This window comes from Neopsephotus bourkii, unplaced genomic scaffold, assembly GCF_033783945.1.
Source record: "Neopsephotus bourkii isolate Nb327-2 ecotype Australia unplaced genomic scaffold, CSIRO-AGI_Nbou_v1 NB_1770, whole genome shotgun sequence".
Classification (NCBI taxonomy): domain Eukaryota; kingdom Metazoa; phylum Chordata; class Aves; order Psittaciformes; family Psittacidae; genus Neopsephotus; species Neopsephotus bourkii.
Genome location: NW_026902244.1, coordinates 474,839 through 493,745, shown reverse-complemented (window position 1 = coordinate 493,745; position 18,907 = coordinate 474,839). Strand labels below are relative to the sequence as shown.

At 41.3% G+C, this 18,907-nt stretch overlaps 1 protein-coding gene across 2 annotated transcripts; it reads left to right on the top strand.

Moving 5' to 3' along the window:
• The first annotated feature begins 6,551 nt into the window (after positions 1-6,551).
• NDE1 (nudE neurodevelopment protein 1) lies at positions 6,552-17,076 on the top strand. Of its 2 annotated transcripts, none has more exons than XM_061379388.1 (8): positions 6,552-6,969; positions 8,005-8,158; positions 11,224-11,372; positions 11,677-11,813; positions 12,826-13,005; positions 14,154-14,359; positions 15,292-15,428; positions 16,651-17,076. In XM_061379388.1, the coding sequence occupies exons 1-8, from the start codon at positions 6,884-6,886 to the stop codon at positions 16,742-16,744; spliced, it is 1,143 nt and encodes a 380-aa protein (XP_061235372.1). In that variant the 5' UTR covers positions 6,552-6,883; the 3' UTR covers positions 16,745-17,076. The 2 variants fall into 2 exon arrangements, with proteins under 2 accessions (XP_061235372.1, XP_061235373.1); XM_061379389.1 differs by having other exon boundaries at positions 6,560-6,969; positions 14,154-14,245.
• The last annotated feature ends 1,831 nt before the right edge of the window (positions 17,077-18,907 follow it).

Sequence of the window (18,907 nt, the reverse complement as noted above, 5' to 3'; positions counted from 1 at the left end):
AGCTTTTGCCAAAAGATAAGGTGTTGCAACCTCACCAGAACTTACAGTGTATACATTTTTCCCTGCTTATCTTTCATGAAAGAGTCAGTGTGGCATTGTCATTAAAATAACCAGCACCACCTAAAATAACCCTACTGCCACAAAAATCTGTCATTTATTAATTATTAATCAGCAAACTAAAAACAAATGCATAAAATAATTTATTTTTCTCCTCTGCTAATTTTAAATCAAATATTCTTATTCCTGTTGAAAACAGGCAGTGATAGTAATTATAGTAACCTTTTTTACTGCTTATGTAAAGGAGTGCCTCTGCTAGTGCCTCTGGGATTTGTTAAGGTACTGTTATGCTGCTTCAGATTTGGATGAGAGGATAACAACTTCCTCTGAAATCTGAGATTTTTTGCTGTTTTTTTACATGTATTTCAAGATGAGAACTATTAAAAATACCCAATATATCTTTGATAATATGTGTAATTACACTGTCCTCAAAGATTGGTATGAAGAGTTGAAGTAAAATGTCCTTTGTCCCAGGCTTGCAAACAAAAGTACACATTTTCTAGTTACTGGGGACGTACTACAATAGGAAGTGGTTTATTTTCTGTAACTTATCTGATAATAAAACCATTATTGAGTAATGACAGAACTGCAAGTTGCTATTAACCCAATATTTTAAATACCCAAATTATAAATACATAATTTATCATAGTTGTATAATAGTTTGTCTCCATTTACTTCTGCTAAACATCTAACCACAAAAGATAATCGTTTTGCTGAACACCTGACCTGAAATTATACTTGTTTTTCTTATTCTTTTCAGTTGAAGTTGTCTTAGCTGTGGACAGATTTCTTTTAGTGGAATATTTTTACGGAAAAAGCATCCATCCTCTTTGTTCCAGTCCCACCCTTGTTTTACAAAGTCTTTGGGAGAGGCACATTCCCAGTGTAGACAGTGATGCCTTTTTCAGAATCAGGCTCTGCTCCAGGCCTGGTATTGCATCACAGCAGTAACTGAAACTGGCATGAGGGCCCCTGTGAGGTTGTGCCTGTCCTCAAGCAGTTTGCAAATCGTGCTGCAGGGGTGTGAAGTGATACTGGGTGACACACGGCCCTGTGTATGTGGGCTGGAGCCATGTGTATGTGATAATTCGTGTTTTTGTTTTGACTCAGGAAATAAATGCCAGGTGTGCCTAATGACCAACTGTTTGTGTACGCCACTGGGTAGGAGCCTCGGGAAAGCTCCACACACCTCAGTCCCTTCCAGACCCATTCCACATAGGGAGGGAAGGTAATTTACTGGCTGCACTGAGCTGCAGCTCTGTCCGGTCGTCTCTGGGGAGCTCCTTCCCCCAGCGGATGCTTGTGGCTCATTTTCTGGAATGATGAGATCATGCTAAGATGTAGATGAGTGCAGGTGTCTAATACTTCATAGGCTGCTTTGTCCTTGTGATATGGGCTTCAGTGACACAGCAGGCTGTTCCTCGGTTGTAAAAAGGGGAGTTTAATCTGAAAATGTTGTAGTGGCATTAAAGAGTCACAGTCACTATCTCACTACTTCCTTTTTCAGAAGAAGCCTTTGGAATAACAATAAACCCTCAATATTTGATGTAAAGCTTTCCCTCTGTTAGAATGCTCCCAGAGAAAACACGTATTTAACAGTACAGCGAGGCGGCAAATACTGGTTTATCCCCTTCAAACCTTAGGAGGCGCAGGCCCAGAGTCCGCTGTAGCTCCCTAAAACGCCGGTGAGAGAGCTGAGGTGAGCGCGCCGCAGCCCAGCACGGGCGAGACCCGGACCGCCCCCGAGCGCCTTTTGAAAGTAACGAAACTTTCCAAACCTTCCAGCAGGCTAGTTCTAGCGGCGCTGATTGGCGGAGCACCCCGCAGCACGTGACCGGCAGCCAATGGGGTGGCTGCGTCGGTCAGTCTGTGGAGAGCGGCGGCTGCTGGTGCGGGGTGCTTTACTGTGGTGAGTTTGGGGGGAGAGCGGAGGTTCTGCTCGCTGCCCGGTACGGTGATGGGGAGGTGGGAGGCAGCTTCCTGGCGGAGCTCTTGTGCCGCGGGTAGAGGAGGGAAGGGCGGTTTTGGTGCGGCGCAGCCCCTCCTAGTATTCTTCGTTCTGCTGTGGTGGTCGGGGAGGCAAGGGGTAATGGAGCCGGGACCTGCCTCTCTGCGGCCCCTGCTCCTTCCTGCACCCTTCCCTGCGAGCGTGAATCTCCTTTTGGAGTTGTGCTTTCGGCTGCTGGCGGGGAGGGGAGGGGAGGAGAGGAGGAGAAGGGAGCGTGGGAGCCGTGGCCGATGGCTCAGATCCTTCTCCGCCTTCGTGCTTCGAATGGGAATGGGCTGACCTCGGCTGGCTGCTGGAAGCATCAAGGTTAGGCGATTCAGGAGAAAAAACGTTACAGAGGTTCCTGGGGAATCACTGGAAACTCGAAGTACTGGATCTGGCTTGATATCTGAAAAGATGAGGGCTTTGCCGAATTATGCCTTTCCGTAGAGAAGACCCTGAGAAGTTGGTAACTCTTTTCAGTGCTAGCTGTGGGATTCTGCAGTAATCCTGGCACTCCGGTGACCTCTTCCTTTTTTTTTTTCCTCACTTGCTGTGATTTTCTTTTGTATTGCTTAAACAAAAGAAAATAGGTCCTTATTGTTACAGGAAGACCTTTGCAACGGGACTATTGTAAGAAAATATTGTTTTTATAGGATGGGAAGGCTACTTTTCAGGAGCAAAAAGGGGGTGTGTTTTGGTTTACAGGTAGGAAAAAATGGGTAATAGGATCTTCATCATCTCTGTCATGGATAATTCAGTAGCATGTACAGAACTGTTTTTTTTTTTTCCTGTTATAATATGTATTTTTTTGATTCAGACCATGTGGCATTGCTACAGAAACAGGCAAACATTGTTCACCAAGCTAAAGTGTTCGTTTGTTAAAAAAACCGTTTAGGATGTAGGGTTGTCTTGAGTCCTTGAACCTGCTATGACTGAAACAGACTTTTAAGTTGCGATCCTCATAAATTTGGTGAACTCAAGGTCTAATTCCCCAAATTGAATTAGGAGTAATTTTGTGTATGGTTTTCTTGATGTTTTGGGTTTTTTTTTTTTTTTTCTTCTTAAGAATTTTGCAGTTCTATTCTCACTTGTATGGAATTGCTTCCTGCAGCATTTATGATGAGGTGTTTTTCTCCTTGTAAAAATTCATTCCCCACCCATAAACACTTCCACTTCCTGTATGATGTAGAGGTTTTGTAATCTCTGTGACCGGCACTTGTGCTGTTTGCATTCAGGAAGCCTGACCAGTTGTCTCTTCTGGCTTTGTGTGCTTGAAAACAAGTAAGGTGCAACCAGTGTATGCCTCTTTACAAGCTGTGACTTTCCTTGGTTTTCCTAAATTTGCCAGTGTTTAACAAAACAACGCTACAACCTCTTTCATCCCCCTTGCCCTCCCTCCTTTTATAGTGAACCTCCACAGTAGTTGCTAAGTGGTTTAATTACTCTCCAGGTATTTTGCATGCTGTCCCCAAGCTGTTAAAAATTAAGGGGAGAAGGCAGCAGGGGGAAAAACAAAGTCAAAAAAGCTCTACCCTTTCTATAGGCAGTTTAGAAAGATTTGAGTGGTGGTTTGGGATTTTTGAAACAAATTCAGGAATAGAAAAAAAAAGTTTTAATACTGTGCCTAAAATGTGTCATTTTTCTTTTCAATTTAAGTTTGTATCCTGTACCTTTGGTTAGTTTGAAAATCCCTGTGTTCTAAGATGTAGTGCAGGTGTACAGGGAACCTACCAATCTTCCTTATGCGTTACAGATAAAAAATGTGTGCCTGTGGCATTGTACAGTAGTGAAATCATCTCTGCCATGTTGTGTCTTCTATGTACAATAAGTATAGGTCCACAAATACTTCCATGTCTGCAGTTTAACTATTTTAAATCGTAAGTGCTATTTAGTAATGGTAACCATTAAACAGATTAGTCTTAATGGCAAACATTCTCAGTAGGTCCATAATCTCATGTTTACAAAGACAGAAATGGAAGGGCACAGCATCTTTGTGCTTCTGTGAAAGTTATCAAGGCTCTGTAGAACTCTTACAAATCTTGCAGCTCGTTTGGGGAAAGTTGTTTTTCATGTGACTGTGTTTAAAAAAATGTAAATTAATACATTCTTTTAGTCATTCCAAAGTGCAGTGTAAAAACACAAGTGAGAGCCAGACAGAAACATGTTCAAGATCTTGAGGCCAGCAGGAGCTGTGCCTTTTCACTCTAAAGGGTTGTTGGAAAGCTTGCAAGAGCAAGATGTCTTGCAGTGTTTTGTCTGACTTTTTTTGTGACTGTCAGAACATGGATCTGGGATTTATTCTAATACTTGTGTCGGAATAATTCCTCATTGGACACTGCTGAAATATATTGTAAATTATGTTACAAAGCTAGGCATCCTCTGTGTGGAATTTCTGTTCTTGAAGAAATATAGAAACTTCCCATTGTGTGAGTGGTGAGAAAAGGAAGCTCTGCCTTGCTGTTCTCTGGAATTGTTTACTACAGGAATGGATGCTGATCCTTGGTTTCTCATTGCATCACTGCATCACTTTGTGTCTGACCCTTTGTCCCTATCCCTAATCTGTAAAAGAGAATTATTTTTTTTAATTCATGAGTGTGCTACAAGGATTTTATGTGTGTACACAGTGTCCTGAGCATAAGGACATGCTCATTAACATCAAAGACACTTTCAGTTCTCTTAAAAATAATAGAATAGAAGTGTTGTAAACTGTCTTAGGTCAAGAATGTTAATTATGCTTGGTCATGATTTTTTTGTTAATGGGCAAGGATATTATTTGGAAAAATTACTTCTCCTTACTTGCACTCCTTTTCCTCTTTTTTTTTTTTTTTTGCCAGTGGATACTGTAGTATGTAAACACATACAAAGAGCAGCAGCCTTGGGACTTCTTGCTGGAAGTGTATGAATACGTAACATGTGGGGGGTATTTGTTAAGAGGGAGACATGTGGCTTTGTCTAATTAACAATTTGTGTCAAGAAGTTGAACTATAAAAACTAAAGTTTAGTAACTGTTTCCCTCACCAGTTCCCCTACTAAATAATAGTGTAATTTCTGTGAGAGTGTAGTTGATACTGAGCATTGAGCTGTGTGGACACAGCCCACTTAGCTGTAACAGCTGCTTACTCTTGGCTCAGTAGACTTACGAAAATCACCTAGGCTATGAAAAGGACTCATGCTTTGCAGCATTGCTTGGTGTGTAAGAGCTGGGCTTTAGATTGCCAGACCACTTTGAGTACTTGATCCTGTTGTCAGTTGTAGAGGTAGGAAGTACTTACGTTTATCTCGATAGAGTTGTTAGGTAGATGGTTGTTAATTGTGCTTAAACCAGGTGATTCCCTGGAGAGAAAACCCTCAAGGCAGGTTGTGATTAATTTTTTCAATCAAGTTCAGAGTGCAGTAGATGCACATTCTCTTTACCTTTGACATGCTGCTCAGAAGGTCTACTCCAGCATCTCCCGAGTATCATGAGCAGAAGGTGGGACTGTCATCTATATGGTCTTCAAAGACTTTGGCTATTTTTCTGCCCTCTTTATTCCATGAGGGTTACCTCTAGGAAATGTTTTGCTCGGTAGTTCTGGAGATGAAACTTGGTAGAACAGCTCTGTTTCCTCAGTCACTAGATTTCAGCTATACAATTTTCTGACAGCTGCTCTGGTCACAAATTGCTTGATTCCACCTTTATTTACTCTTGATCTAGCTGAGTTTCTATTAAATTGGTAATATTTATATGGAATCTTTGCCTCAGCCTGGGTTGGACATGGGCAGGTTATCCAGAGCATTATGTTTGATGTTTCTCCATTGTAAAAACAAACTCATAAAATGATGCTTGCTAATGACCTGTTTATTCAAGTGCATCCTGTACATCAGAGAGAATTTGCTTCATTCCGGTGTCTAGATACTTGAGACTTCAAGCACAAGTGACCAACTTAAGGTTCTTGACTCCCCTGTCGCTCTTTAATTTTTTGTTCGCATTTGGGACTATGTCCCATGACTGGGTTTATGCTGGCACAGGGACAGCTGGATGGTCTGGATTGCTTGCTAGGTTGCTGATATCTATCTGCATACCTACTCCATCCAGGTGGTATCCTGCTAAAACCTCTGTAGAGCTTCTACTCTCATTTCCCTGTGAATTTCCAAAGCTACCTTCTCCCATGGCTCTCTGAGGTATCACAGTATATGGTGTCTCTCTGACATATATACATTGTGATATTTCAGGCTTTTAAGTTGGGTAGGTTTCCTGTGTTGACCTAGGGTGAAGTTTTCCATGTGTCCAGCAGTTATGTCCATAAAAAGTTTAGATGTTCCTAGAAACGCTAACACAGGAAATTAGTATCTTGAGCACCTTATCTGTGTCTGAAGTTTCTTTTTGATTTCGTAAGTGTCTTTAGGGTTGCTGAAATCGACCTTAGTTGCACCGTCTTTGGAGCTGAAGTTTTGCCTGAGGTGTCTTCTGTTTCACTTGCGTTCTGTGTGTGTGGGTGCGACTGTGCCGAAGTTTGACGTTTGGTGCTCAATACTATGTAGTCAGAGGGTGGGGAAGGTGCTCATTGCTGGGGATGTGATGTAAGCATGCAGCAGCCTTGTGAGAACCAGGGAAAATGACCTGATTACTCAGAAATAAAATATTCTTTAACATTTATGGTGTATCTGACAGAGCCCTGTAAAGGCTGGTCTTTAGCTTGGTCTCCCCAGGTGTGCAGTGACCTCCTGGGAGGAGGGGTGCGCTGCTCTGCAGCAGAAAATACTGAGGTAACTCAGTGCATTAGTTCTTACACTTGTTCCTTTAATTTTCCAGGGGCTGAAAAATGAAACAGGAGTTTTAAACTTTGAGGACTCATAATGGAAGTCTCAGAAGGACATAACTTCAACTCAGTGGAAGAGGAAACCAGATACTGGAAAGAGTTGGCTATGAAATACAAGCAGTGGTAAGGCAGTGGCTTCATTCCTCTAAGGTGTCTGATAGGGTGCTTAACTCAGCATGCAAAGACAGAGATAGCACCTCATAGGGGAATATATTCAAGGTGGATCAGCTGTCTTGACTGGTAGCAGTAGCAATGCTTCTGCATAAACATCAACAGCCCAGAGTCCTTTATGCTTATTTGAGCAGTGACTCTGTGCTGTATGGCACTACTGGTTTTGATCCCTGCTCTGGTTTAAGTTAGGACTGTGTACTGAAATTGTGCCTCTGACTGCAGTCTCTGGGCAGCTGGGGTGAATGTAACTCACTGCAGAGGCTCATTGGGAGTGGGTGATCTGGGCCATTGCAGAAGGAGAGATGCTTGATTGACCTCTGTGTGGATCAAGAATGGTTTGACAGCATGTAAATGGAGGAGGATCCCTGGCTGAGACTGGGCATATTTTGCTGTTCCCTTTAGCTCATATTGCTCTAAATGCAGTAAAGGGTGAAAAAGATACAAACTTTTTAGGTACTGATCTTGGGTCCTTTCTTAGACCAGGTGTTCAGACCTTTCAGTGCTGCTGGTTTGGCTTGCTGGAGGATTATTTCAATAGAACATAAGAACATCTTTCCATCCTTCTCTTTTCTCACTTTTTATTGCTAATAAAAAATGGCTTTGTTCATATTCTCAAATAAATAATTGAATAACATATTAAATACACAGACAACAGTGGATAATGTACATGCTAAAGAGACTTCAAATGTCTTCAGCACCTACAGTGTTTAAACAGACTTTGGGATTTTTCAATTTTTGGGGTTTTTTTGTTTGTTGTGGTTTTGTTTTGTGGTTTTTTTTTTTATTTACCAGTTCACTGTGGGGTGGCTTTCCATGCTTGATGGGAAAACATTTGCCTATGCTCTTCTCTTCCTTTGAATATGTGTTCGAGAAGGGCATAGAGCCTTCTATGTTAAAGGCCATTTTTTTTTTTTTTTTCACCTTGAGTGTACAAGAGACTTTTTCCTGCTCATTATGATGAGTTCTCTTGCTGGAATTGCTCTCTAGTGCTGAGAATACACAGGAGGAATTGCGTGAATTCCAAGAAGGGAGTCGAGAGTATGAAGCTGAACTGGAGACCCAGCTGCAGCAAACAGAATCCAGAAATAGAGACCTTCTGTCAGAAAACAATCGTCTGCGAATGGAACTGGAGTCAGTTAAGGTAAGAGTGGATGATTCATACACTATCTGTACACCCAAAGTGCAAAGGTGAATTAGACAGGCATGTGCAGATTCAGCTTGCCTTATCTGTTGTCTGCTTTAAGGATCCTGGATATCTCTGTAATGTTCCTGAATTGTTGTTGTCAGGTTGTGGTTATTTGTCAGGATATATTTTAGACGGGAGAAAGTTGTTTGAAGTAGAGTGGAGAGCAAGCATGAGCATATCTGAGCTGCTGTTCTATTCCTTCTTCCATTTACTTAGTGATTTTTGTTCATAGCTTTCTTGCTGTTTGCATTGTGCAGACACAGGTAATATTGCAGAACAATCAAGATACAAACATTGCAGCTGTGTTCTTGCATTACGTAAGACAAGTGATTTGTTTTAAACCCTTTTGACATAGATGTGTATTTATTAATTGGCATTCCAGATAAGCTGGGAAGCAGCAGCTGGTGTGTAATGCATAGGACTGAGAGGTATAAAATAGTTTCAGTTCTGGTTTTATTACTGTGTCTGTTTATACTTGGGGAAGAATAATGTATCCTTTTTACACTTGGTTAGCCTTCTGGAGAACTAAGAACCAGCTGAAAAGCATTAACTTCCATAATTATAAAAGCATAAGGGATATGAACTTACTGAGATGAAGCTTCTTAACTGAGTGACTTAGGCGATCATGAAGCTATCTAGAGTATGAAGAGTGATGAGTCTGCCTCACTTTGGTCTCATTAAAGATGCTGCTAGTCCCTTGTGCTGGTTGGCAGTTTTAGGAAATACTGGTAATTTCAAGAAAACTTGAAAATGAGTTGGCACTGAAATTGGTGTGTGCCCTTTTTAAAGTTTGATCTTGTTGGTCTTTTACTTAAGGGTGTGGTATAGTCTCCCAGGAAACACTATGCTGTATTTTGTAGGGCTAGGTCAATATATGTGGAAGCAGAGATTAATGTAATTGTAGTTCTACTCAACTGGATGCAATAATGAGCTAATGGGAGTGAAGGTATTTGTAGAAGTGATTAATCACTTCAATGATTCATCACTGGATTAATCCAGGTTTGCAATGCCTTCTGTCTAAATTGCTGTCCAAATTACTGTCTTAAGAAAATAACATTCGTTCCCAGCAGATGTCTTGTCCCTCTGGCACCAGTGTAGTGATTCCTGCCCTCTGCTCTTTGATAGCAAAAGCTCCAAGGCTTGTTTCATCGTGTATGTGTTGCACTGATCTTTATTGGTCTTGAATTAGCTTGTTAGTGGTATTAAATGCTCTGCATGTTGTATGGAGTATTGGAGTATTGTATGGAGTACTTACTGTTCCATGTAGCCACATAAATCCATGTAAGATGGTGGGTTTGGGGTTGAAGGCATAGGTTTGATAAAAAATAAAATCCACAGTGCATTTGAGGAGGGTGTGGACTGTTTTCTTGCTCCAGAGGAGTTAGGATGAGGGGAAGGGATAATGAAGCAGCTGAAGCAGTTAAGAATGAAAATAGTAGGAAACATCATTAACCTTCAAAAAGTGCAGGGTAAATATATATTAGAAATTCTTAAAATATCCTTCAGAGTAGATTACTTTAAAACATTCTGCTTGAAAGGAACTTCTTTAACAATTGGCCATTCATGCAGCCTGAAAACTGCAGTAACAGCCTGCAGTGAAGGAACAGAGACACCATTGATGGCCAGATCAGCTGATAATTTACAATTGGCTAAAAACAAAGACTCAAAACTTGCAGTTCTGGTCTTTTATCTGAATCAATTTGAGAGCAAAGAATTAAACTCGTAAAGCTATTGAGCAGCTGTGTTAACTGAGCCCATCAAGGGTTGGTGTCTGCATCTAGGTCAATGTTAGTGAACTTTGCCAGGCCCACACAGCTTGTGGCTTTGAGCTTCCAGCCTAGTGTGTGTACCTGCTTCCTCCTTGGAAACCGGAGTTCACACCTAAAAATAAATGGAAATAATGCTTTGGAGGGTTTGTTTAGAGAGTCCTGAAAACCTACTGAAAGTTATCTGCCTCTTAGAGCTTGGAGGTTCTTCTGCATGTAACTATGCTTCAGAGGTCTGGAATTATAGTGATGTCACCATGCTGTAATCAAATTAGAGTGTCTTAATTTGAAATTAAGAATTCCTGCCTCTTCTCTGTTGATGTATTTTAGTGTGCTAAAATACATAGTGTTTTCAAATTGTCAGTCATGCTGGACTACATGCCATGGTTTTCAAATTCCAGTGCATGGATTTGTTTTAAATGTCTTCAGCTGTTTTGTACTTAAATTCTGGATGGTGAAACTGCCTCTGTAATGCTTGGAGTTTAAAAAAATGTCTGGCTTGTTGAAGGGTTCTTACAGCAAGGTGGTGGAATGTAAAATGTTGCAGTAGACTGCGTGCTGTGAAGCTTTCCTTCTCATGTGATGTGGAGCTAATTCCATATACAGCAGCAGTATCAGGAGAGAGATATTTAATGGAGAAGCTTAAGCATTCCTCCCTGCCTTTGTCTGTTGTAAATGTGCTCTTGTGTAGATGCTGTAAAGGAAGACAGTTTGATTTTAGGGTTACATCCAAAGCATGTTGCATAACTGTACTTGAAATGTTTTGTGCCCTAGAACACCATAGGCTAATAAAACCAGAGGGGCAGTGGAGAGTCCTGCTGGTTCAGAGCAGTATGTAACAGTGTTACACTTGGTTTTGTTTGTTTTTTTTTTTTTCTTAGGCTCTGAAGTACAGCTTGATTTTACTAGAATTGAAAAGGAGGGGCTTCTCTTGCATCCTGCTTTGTGTGTTGCTAAAGCTTGTGGGGCTCAGAAATTATGCTGAGTCTTGTTGTCTGGGAGTGCAAAGAACAGTCCTGTATTGTGGAGGTCAGGAACTGCTCCCCAGTACCGTTGTTAAGAGGCGACGGGAAGAGCACTTGTCTACTGACAGCCCAGAACTATGTAAACAATTGGTTTTGTTGGCATTTTGCCATATATAAGATGATGCTTCACAAAAAAAAGCAGCATCAGCTTCTGCCTTTAAAGGGGCTCAGGCAGTGCTACAGAACGAGCACGTGCATTGCTAATCCTCTTTGATTTGCCTTTGATTAGGAAAAGATTGAAATTCAGCATTCAGAAGGATACAGGCAAATCTCTGCACTGCAAGATGACTTGGCACAGACAAAAGCTATTAAAGATCAACTTCAGAAATACATTCGAGAACTTGAGCAAGCAAATGATGACTTGGAAAGAGCAAAAAGGTGACTTGACTTCTGTGTTTTCTTTTCCCACGTTTGTTCTGTCCTGTGATAATGGTGACACTGAGCTGTTTGTAATGCCGTGCTCTGCCATTCTGAGCTCATCACTTAAGTGATGATTGTGGTAAAGAGGATTGTGTCAGATGGCACTCCCTTCACTGCACACTTTTATATCTTACAAGCTAAAATAAAAATAATATTAAAAGCAAAAAAACTAAAATGCCATGTTATCCCCTTTGTTGAGAGAGGAAGTTCTTCTGTGTGTTAGAAGGATCTGGTAGTGACATCTTACACATTCTTTTTTCAGAGCCACTATAATGTCTCTAGAGGATTTTGAACAGCGTTTAAACCAGGCTATTGAAAGAAACGCTTTTCTGGAGAGTGAGCTGGATGAGAAGGAAAACCTCCTAGAGTCCGTCCAGCGCCTGAAAGATGAAGCTAGAGGTCAGACAGAAATTGCTTGTGTGCCTTTCTCCCCTCCTGGCTTGTATACCAGTCCTTAAGTTCTCTTTCTGTGTCTTAGAGCTTGGCTTTTAAGGTTGCATCTTGTAAAGCTACTTCAAACGTAGAAACAAATGAGAGCTTCAAGACTGCCCCCCCCCCTTCCCTCCTTCAGCTTCTGTGACCTTGTTTCAGAGCAGCTCACAGAAGCAAAAGTCTGTTCCAGCCTTCTCCTAATCTGTGGTGATGCTTCAGGGCTGTGGGGGGGTTAAGAAGAGCCAGTACATCTGGGGCATGTGCTAGTCTGGCTTCCTGTAACCTATGAAGGTCAGCTTTAATAACCATTAACCTCATTGTTTCCTGGCCTGTGAAAAGTGGAATTAATGAAACACTAATGGGGCAGTAAAACAGGAGGGCTGTGACTGACTTCTAGTTACCTCTGAATAACCCCATATCCTAGCTGCCTGATGCTGATGACTAAGGCTGGCTGAGAAGAGAGACCATGGAGCTGGAAAACCATTTTCTGGTTTCAGATCTTTTCGGATTCTGTGCCCTTGAGTGGCTTCTGTAAACTATGGCCAGGCTTAGGGACAGAAGCAATAATGGTGTGGTTTCCATCTGCCTTCAGCTCAGATTTCCTTCATGCGGAAACCAGGGTAGAAGAGAAAAGGACACAATAGGTAGGATCTCAACCTGGCAGGGAGCTGGAATGTAGCCAAGGTGTGCCAGGTTGTCTAGCCTTGGTCTTGGTGTGCCTTTGCTTACCACCCTGTAATGTTTGGAAAGGAGTTAATTCCCTGCCTCAGAGGGATACTACAAAAACATCTTGAGTCACAATCTGAGAAAATCCTTTAGTGATCATCTGGGTTTTGAACATATGCCTAGAGTAATCTTTACAGGGAAAAGTGATTTCACTTCCACAAGGGGGATAATCTTTTGAGCAAAACATTCTTACCTATTTTTATCTTGGTTGATACATACTCCAAAAGCTTGCTTTGTATTGCTTCCTTGTTAGATCTACGTCAAGAGCTTGCAGTGCAGCAGAAACAGGAGAAACCCAAAACACCGATGCAAACTACCCTGGAAACAGAAAGAACAGACACTGCAGTTCAAGCGTCCTTATCTGTGCCTTCAACTCCTTCAGTGCACCGGGCACCCAGCATCAACATACCCACCCCTATGACATATAGGAGAGGTGACTGACAGGGAATCAGCACACAATTACTATTTGCTTCTCTTGTTTTTACTATAGTTTCTGGCTAAAGGAGGAATGAGAAGAAGGAGGAATGAGCAGAGTTGAGTGTTTCAGTAAAATACACCTCAGTGCTGTCACCACAGTCTTATTTTCATAGACTGTGATTTTTTGGGGGTTATTCATAAGCTGTTCGTTTCCACTTGACTTCAACTGTCTAGTAGTAATAATTGTGAAGGACAGCAGGACCTGTTGGGAGTTAACTATTAGTTCCCAACTGTTCCAGAGATGCTGGGCCAAAGATTTAAAAGATTTAAAAAACTTGAGTGTGATCTTCAGCATCATGTTCATGTTACTTGAACTGGCTTCTCTGTGAGAGCAGATGCTGTCTTGGGAAAGGGTTTTTGGTTTTTTTTACTCTGGACCAGCAGGACACTGACAAGTCATCCTAGTTGTCTGTACTCTGGTTTCATGTCACTATCAGTTGCTTATTTTTTTGTAAGCACTGATTGTTTCAGTGTTTCAAAGCTGTAACACTAACTCTCCCATCTTTTTACATAAGCAGCTGGAAATTTGTGTAACACTGTTCATGTCTATAGGGGGTTGCACTGTTGCATTCTGATGGTCTGATGATACAGCTTTGAGCACTAACAAAGGTTAATTGTGGGCTTCAGTATGCTTGACCTAAAATTGTGGTTTGTGTGGAGGAGTTAATGCTTCTGTAAAAGTGAGAGGATTTGGATATTTGTAGTAACATGAGAGATGATGTTCCTCTCTGAGGACACATTTCTCTGGTCCCACTGCAGCAGCAGAGGTGCAGAGTAGGCTGGTAGAACAGATCTCTAGAAACCTAAGCCACAGCATGTCTAGAGACTTTAGCTTAGGACAGTGTAACTTGAGCTGTCTCAGAGGGACAGTGCTTCATATTCTTAATGGATATGAAATATCTAGAGGTGAGATACAAAAGGAGAAGATAATTGTTTTCTCTGCTGTGTATGACAGGTGTCTTCTGACTTCCAGTGTCAAAGGTTTGGGGTTTTTGTTTTGTTTTGGGTTGGGTTTTTTTTTTTTCATTTTTTTATTCTTGTTTTTCTTTTGTTTTTGTGTGTGTGTGTTTGTTTGTTTTAATCCTCCTCTAACCTACCCTGCAGGTCTTGAGGACAGTTTTGGTGCAACCCCTCTCACACCTGCTGCAAGAATATCTGCACTTAACATTGTGGGGGACTTGCTACGAAAAGTGGGGGTGAGTGTTTGCCTGCTAACCAGTGCTCTTGGAAAGGAAGAGCTGTCTGAAACTGTAGCCAGTACTATCTGTGCTGCTGCTCAGGGGAGACTGGAAAGAGTATCTTGTCCCAAGGTTAGCTAAGCCTGGCCTTGAAATTTGGCTTGGACTTGGTATGCTTCTGAACAATCCCCAAACAAAGGTGGACCCTGCTCTGTTTTTCTGAAGTCTTATCCCCATGTGGGTAAGATCTTCCTGTACAGATTTCTGAAAGCTCATGTGCTGAAAGAATAAAATGGCATGAACAAGTAAGTAGAAGGGATTCCTTCCCATAAAAAGTAGAAAAGAAAGTAGGAGGGTGCCTGCTGTCCAGAGGGCTTCTGATGTTTTCCTTAAAAGTCTAGTAGCCTTTTGAGCAAGGCCTAATGTCTTGTTAAGCTGTTGTTTGACATTTAAGCTAGTGCTGATGCTGGAGAAAATATCCTTTGCCTTCCTTGTGTTTGATCCCTTATGCCCCAGTGCTATCTTGGCACAAGCATTTGTATGACTTTTTGATGGGCTAAGATGCACAACTGGTACATCTGAAGAGTAACTCAGCAACAAGGCTGGAGTTTTCTAGGGTGGGAGCATGTCATGCAGAATAGCTTATCTGTGGCTCAGTTCCCTCTGGTGTACCACCTATTATGTACAGCCTAATGTATCTAGGAAAGGAGATAGCTCAAACATTTAGTAATTTCAAAGTGATGCCTCTAAGAAAGATGTCAAAATCTCCCTGAGGAAGCTGAATACTTTGTGTTCCTGCTGGTGAGTAGCATCAACTCCTTAACCTCCCCTACAGAAAGATTCAGATTTAGAGAGATGACTGGTTTCATCTCTTCAAAAATTCAGCCCTCATGTAGCACTGGAGTCTAGTAAGTTCCTCTACTAGACGACTCATTCTAAAAGAAACAAATGAAACCAAACCCACAGAAACCCCAAACACTCTTAATGTGATTTTTTTCTGTGCCACGATGTCATGGGAAAGAGAACGTGATATCCGACGCTTGACTCAGCTGTGTTTACACTAGGCTTTGGAGTCCAAACTTGCATCTTGCCGAAACTTTGTGTATGACCAGTCTCCAAACAGAACCACAGTGTCCATGTACATGAACAGAGATGTCCTTGAAACACGCTTGAGTCCTCATCAGCCTCAGTGTGATACAGGGTGAGTGCTGTTTTCTGCTGTTGTGTCTTACTGAGAAGTGTTGCTGTTAAAACTTAGTGACTGGTACTATTTTAATTTGCATTGAATCTTTGTTATGGTAGGGACAGATTTGTTTTCAACATACATGAAACTTAGTTATTCAGGATTATGATCTGAGTGTTTCAGATCAGCATTGAATTTGGAATCACTAGCTGCTGAAATTTGAAGACTAGTTGGAATCAAGTTTTGGAAACAAAATTCCAAAACCAAAAAATTTGGCAACCAAAAATGTATCAGAGCAAATGTGATACATGTATTTTATTATAAACCCATTAATAAGTGGAATGAATTACAATGGAGGAGCTCTTGCTTATTGGCTTAATTTGTTTTATGCTTTATATTCTTGTACAAGTGATAGTGTAGGAACATCATGGCATGTAGGGACTTCCCTTATCACAGTTAGGATTCTCATTTATGGGAGAACTGGTAAACAAGGCAAATAATGGATTCATTCAGTCAGAATACTTTACTGTTGCTAAGATGCGTTTCAAGGAGCACCTGACAGGAACTTATCTGACTCAACTTTCATATTTGTGTGAACACTTGAACTGGTTGGGTTGTTATGTGCTTGTGGTTGGGGTTTTTTTTTTGCCCCCCCCCCCCTTTTTTTTAAAACCCATTGAAGAAGCATCAGCAAAGGTATTGCAAGTTGCAGTTCAGTGCCTGCTTAAACCCTGCTAGTCCTGTAGCTCACATTCCTTACATTCTCTGTAAATTAAGTGTTTATACTACAGGTTGTTCCAGACTTAACTATTCAGCTAAGACCCTTGCACTGGGAATACTGGTTTGTCCTGTCACCAGTACCCAAAGTTGCTGTATGGAAGGGGTGTTTCACATTGTGCTTGCTATCCCAGCCTGGGGACAAACCTCATGAAATCTCTTATAAGAAAGCCTCAAGTGTTGTACTTTACGTGTTCTTGCAGCTGATTATACACCTACCACTGTAATGCTAGAACTGAAGTTCCAACACCTGTAAAAGATAACTTCTCACTACTTGGAGGGAACTGGAGCCTTCTGTTAGAGAGGAAACTCAGCGTAGTTAAGTAATGAGCCCAGTCCTCAGAGTGGTATTAGTTCATCTGTTCATTTCTCAAGCTGAGTAGGTTACTCTGGAAGTGACCAGAGTACCTTCAGATGGTGACACTGAGCAAGAAATGCACTGGCTTCTCTTTTCTATTTGCAGGTTAGTGAAACGCCTGGAGTTTGGAACACGGCCTCTGAATATGCCAGGAACAATGAGCCATCCTTCACCAAGTGTTGTCAAGATGCTTCTGTGAAAAGGCTGTCTGACTGTGGAAAAGGATTAAAAATAATACATATTTTAAACTTTACTTTTAAAAGAGAATATCAATGAGCAACTGTGCAGCAGTTTTGGTGTAGAGGAGAACTGAAGAAGAAGCTGCAATTGGCAGTGGCTTCCTGTGGCCTTGCCCAGTCTGACCTTGGCTGAGCTCTGTGGGTGTTGTGATAAAGCAATGATACTTAGCAGTGCAGGACTTAGAATTGCTTCCTACATAAGTCGCTGTAAATAGCTCCATGAAAACTTCTTCTTTTGACGCTACCAGTCAAAGCCATTGTCACTCTACCTAAAACAGGGACAGTATTCCCTGTGCAGCTCTTCAGGCTTTGGATTTTGGTGTTAATACAGCACCATGGGGTTCTGGTTTGAATTCTGATTATGCTGGCTTTCTATCATGCTTGTTGTGTGCTGCAGTCACCCTAATTAGAAGAGTGTGTTTCTGTGGAGGAAGGTGTATTTCTGTGGGGAAACTGCTCAGTTTTTTGTGGGATGTTTGCTGGTCAGAATCTTGTTACACAAAAACCTACCTCTATAGTGGTTAAGATGGCTTTGTAAGCAATGATTTGCCATTGAGAACAGACCATGGTTAAAGGTGAAGGATGCCTAGTGCTTAGTAGTACTTGGGAGATACCAGAGCTAACAGCAAGGTAGGAGACTTTGAACTGGCCTAGCATATAGACACTTTTTTGCCATATTGTGGCCCATAAAGCCTGACTCTGTAGGAAGCAAGAGGCCTGATTATGTTGCTAGATCTAACATTTTAATAGGTGGGTTTTACTGCTTTCTAAAACTCTCTTTATTAGTGTGCCTTGGGTATTAGTGATTTTTTTTCTTGTTTTATTTTTTCTATGAGAATGTATGCTTTCAGCTGTTATAATTAGAAATGTTGTTTGGTTTTTCTTTTAACCTGAGGAGTCCTTCATGTTAGACAAATGTATATGAGTAGAAAACTATTTTAATTCCCGCCCCCCCCCCCGAATATTATTGAATTTCCATTTGTTTTTTAAATGGAGTAGGTTCACTCACAGTATTAATGTACCTTAGGGCCTTTTGCCTGTACTTGCAAAGCTAATTACGATTAAACAGTTCTTACAGGTTTTTGCTGGGGGGGTTTGGGTGGAAAGAGCTTATTTGACAAAAGAATGCATAAATGGGTTGGGGTTGGTTTAATTTGTTTTGTAGTTTTGTTTGGTTTTTTTTTTTTTGTGGGTTTTCTTTGGTTTGCATTTTTGGTTGGGTTTTTTTTTTGTGGTGTGGGTTTGTTTTTTTGGAGGGGGTGGTTTTCTGGTGGGTTTTTTGTTTTTGGTTTTTTTTTTTATAATTTTTTTATAAAATGCTGTGAAAACTGTCACTGATGCATCTGTTTCTCTGGAAGAGGAAATAAACACAGATGATTCCCATTATTCAGACCATATACAGAGTTGGCTTAACTTGGGTGCTGTTGCGGATGGAGGAGTGATGTACTTAGAAGTAGCAGAATGTTTACTGATATAAACCATTAACTTAAAGGTTTTTAGTAAATGCAACAAGGATTTAACAAGATTTGAGGTGATGTGCACTTGATTATTTGCTGCATAGAGGACAGGGTCAAGCAAAACTGTCAGACAGACCCTTCTGTTGAGTCGTGAGGTTCAGAAAGGACCCCCTTGTTTTCTGAACTCCTTCCAGAGTTTAGAAAGGTTAGATTCAGACTTAGTCTCAGACTTGTTCAGCAGTTTATACCTAAAGGATTATATATGTGCAATCAGTCTTTTATATCATGTAGCTGGGACTGCAGAGGTTAGCATACTATTAATCACTTACTGAGGATGTGTTGCAGCAAGGAATCTCTCAGCCTTGAGGAGTATTGTTGAGAGGTGGCCCTACACGGGGGATATCCTGGTTTGCAGGCTGCTGCTGTGCAGGAGAGTTCAATGGGCTCTGGGCAGTCCAGTATTTATGGAGTAACACAATTGAGTCATGGTTGTGTTTGCATATCTGCTACAGAAACTTGAGTTGGACCTTGACCAGGATATATTTGGGGGTGGGAGGGGTTCACATTGTTCAGATTAGGCCTTTGGCTATTGTATTGCTACCCATCTCCCAAGAATTAAGTCAGATGCCTTTATCATTACCCAGACTCATCCATTACCACCACCAC

Excerpts from the sequence above, each read along its gene's own strand:
- NDE1 (XM_061379388.1), top strand. The coding sequence starts at position 6,884 with ATGGAAGTCTCAGAAGGACATAACTTCAACTCAGTGGAAGAGGAAACC. Across the intron at positions 6,970-8,004 it reads GCTATGAAATACAAGCAGTG|TGCTGAGAATACACAGGAGG; the intron begins GTAAGGCAGTGG and ends ATTGCTCTCTAG. Across the intron at positions 15,429-16,650 it reads CAGCCTCAGTGTGATACAGG|GTTAGTGAAACGCCTGGAGT; the intron begins GTGAGTGCTGTT and ends TTCTATTTGCAG.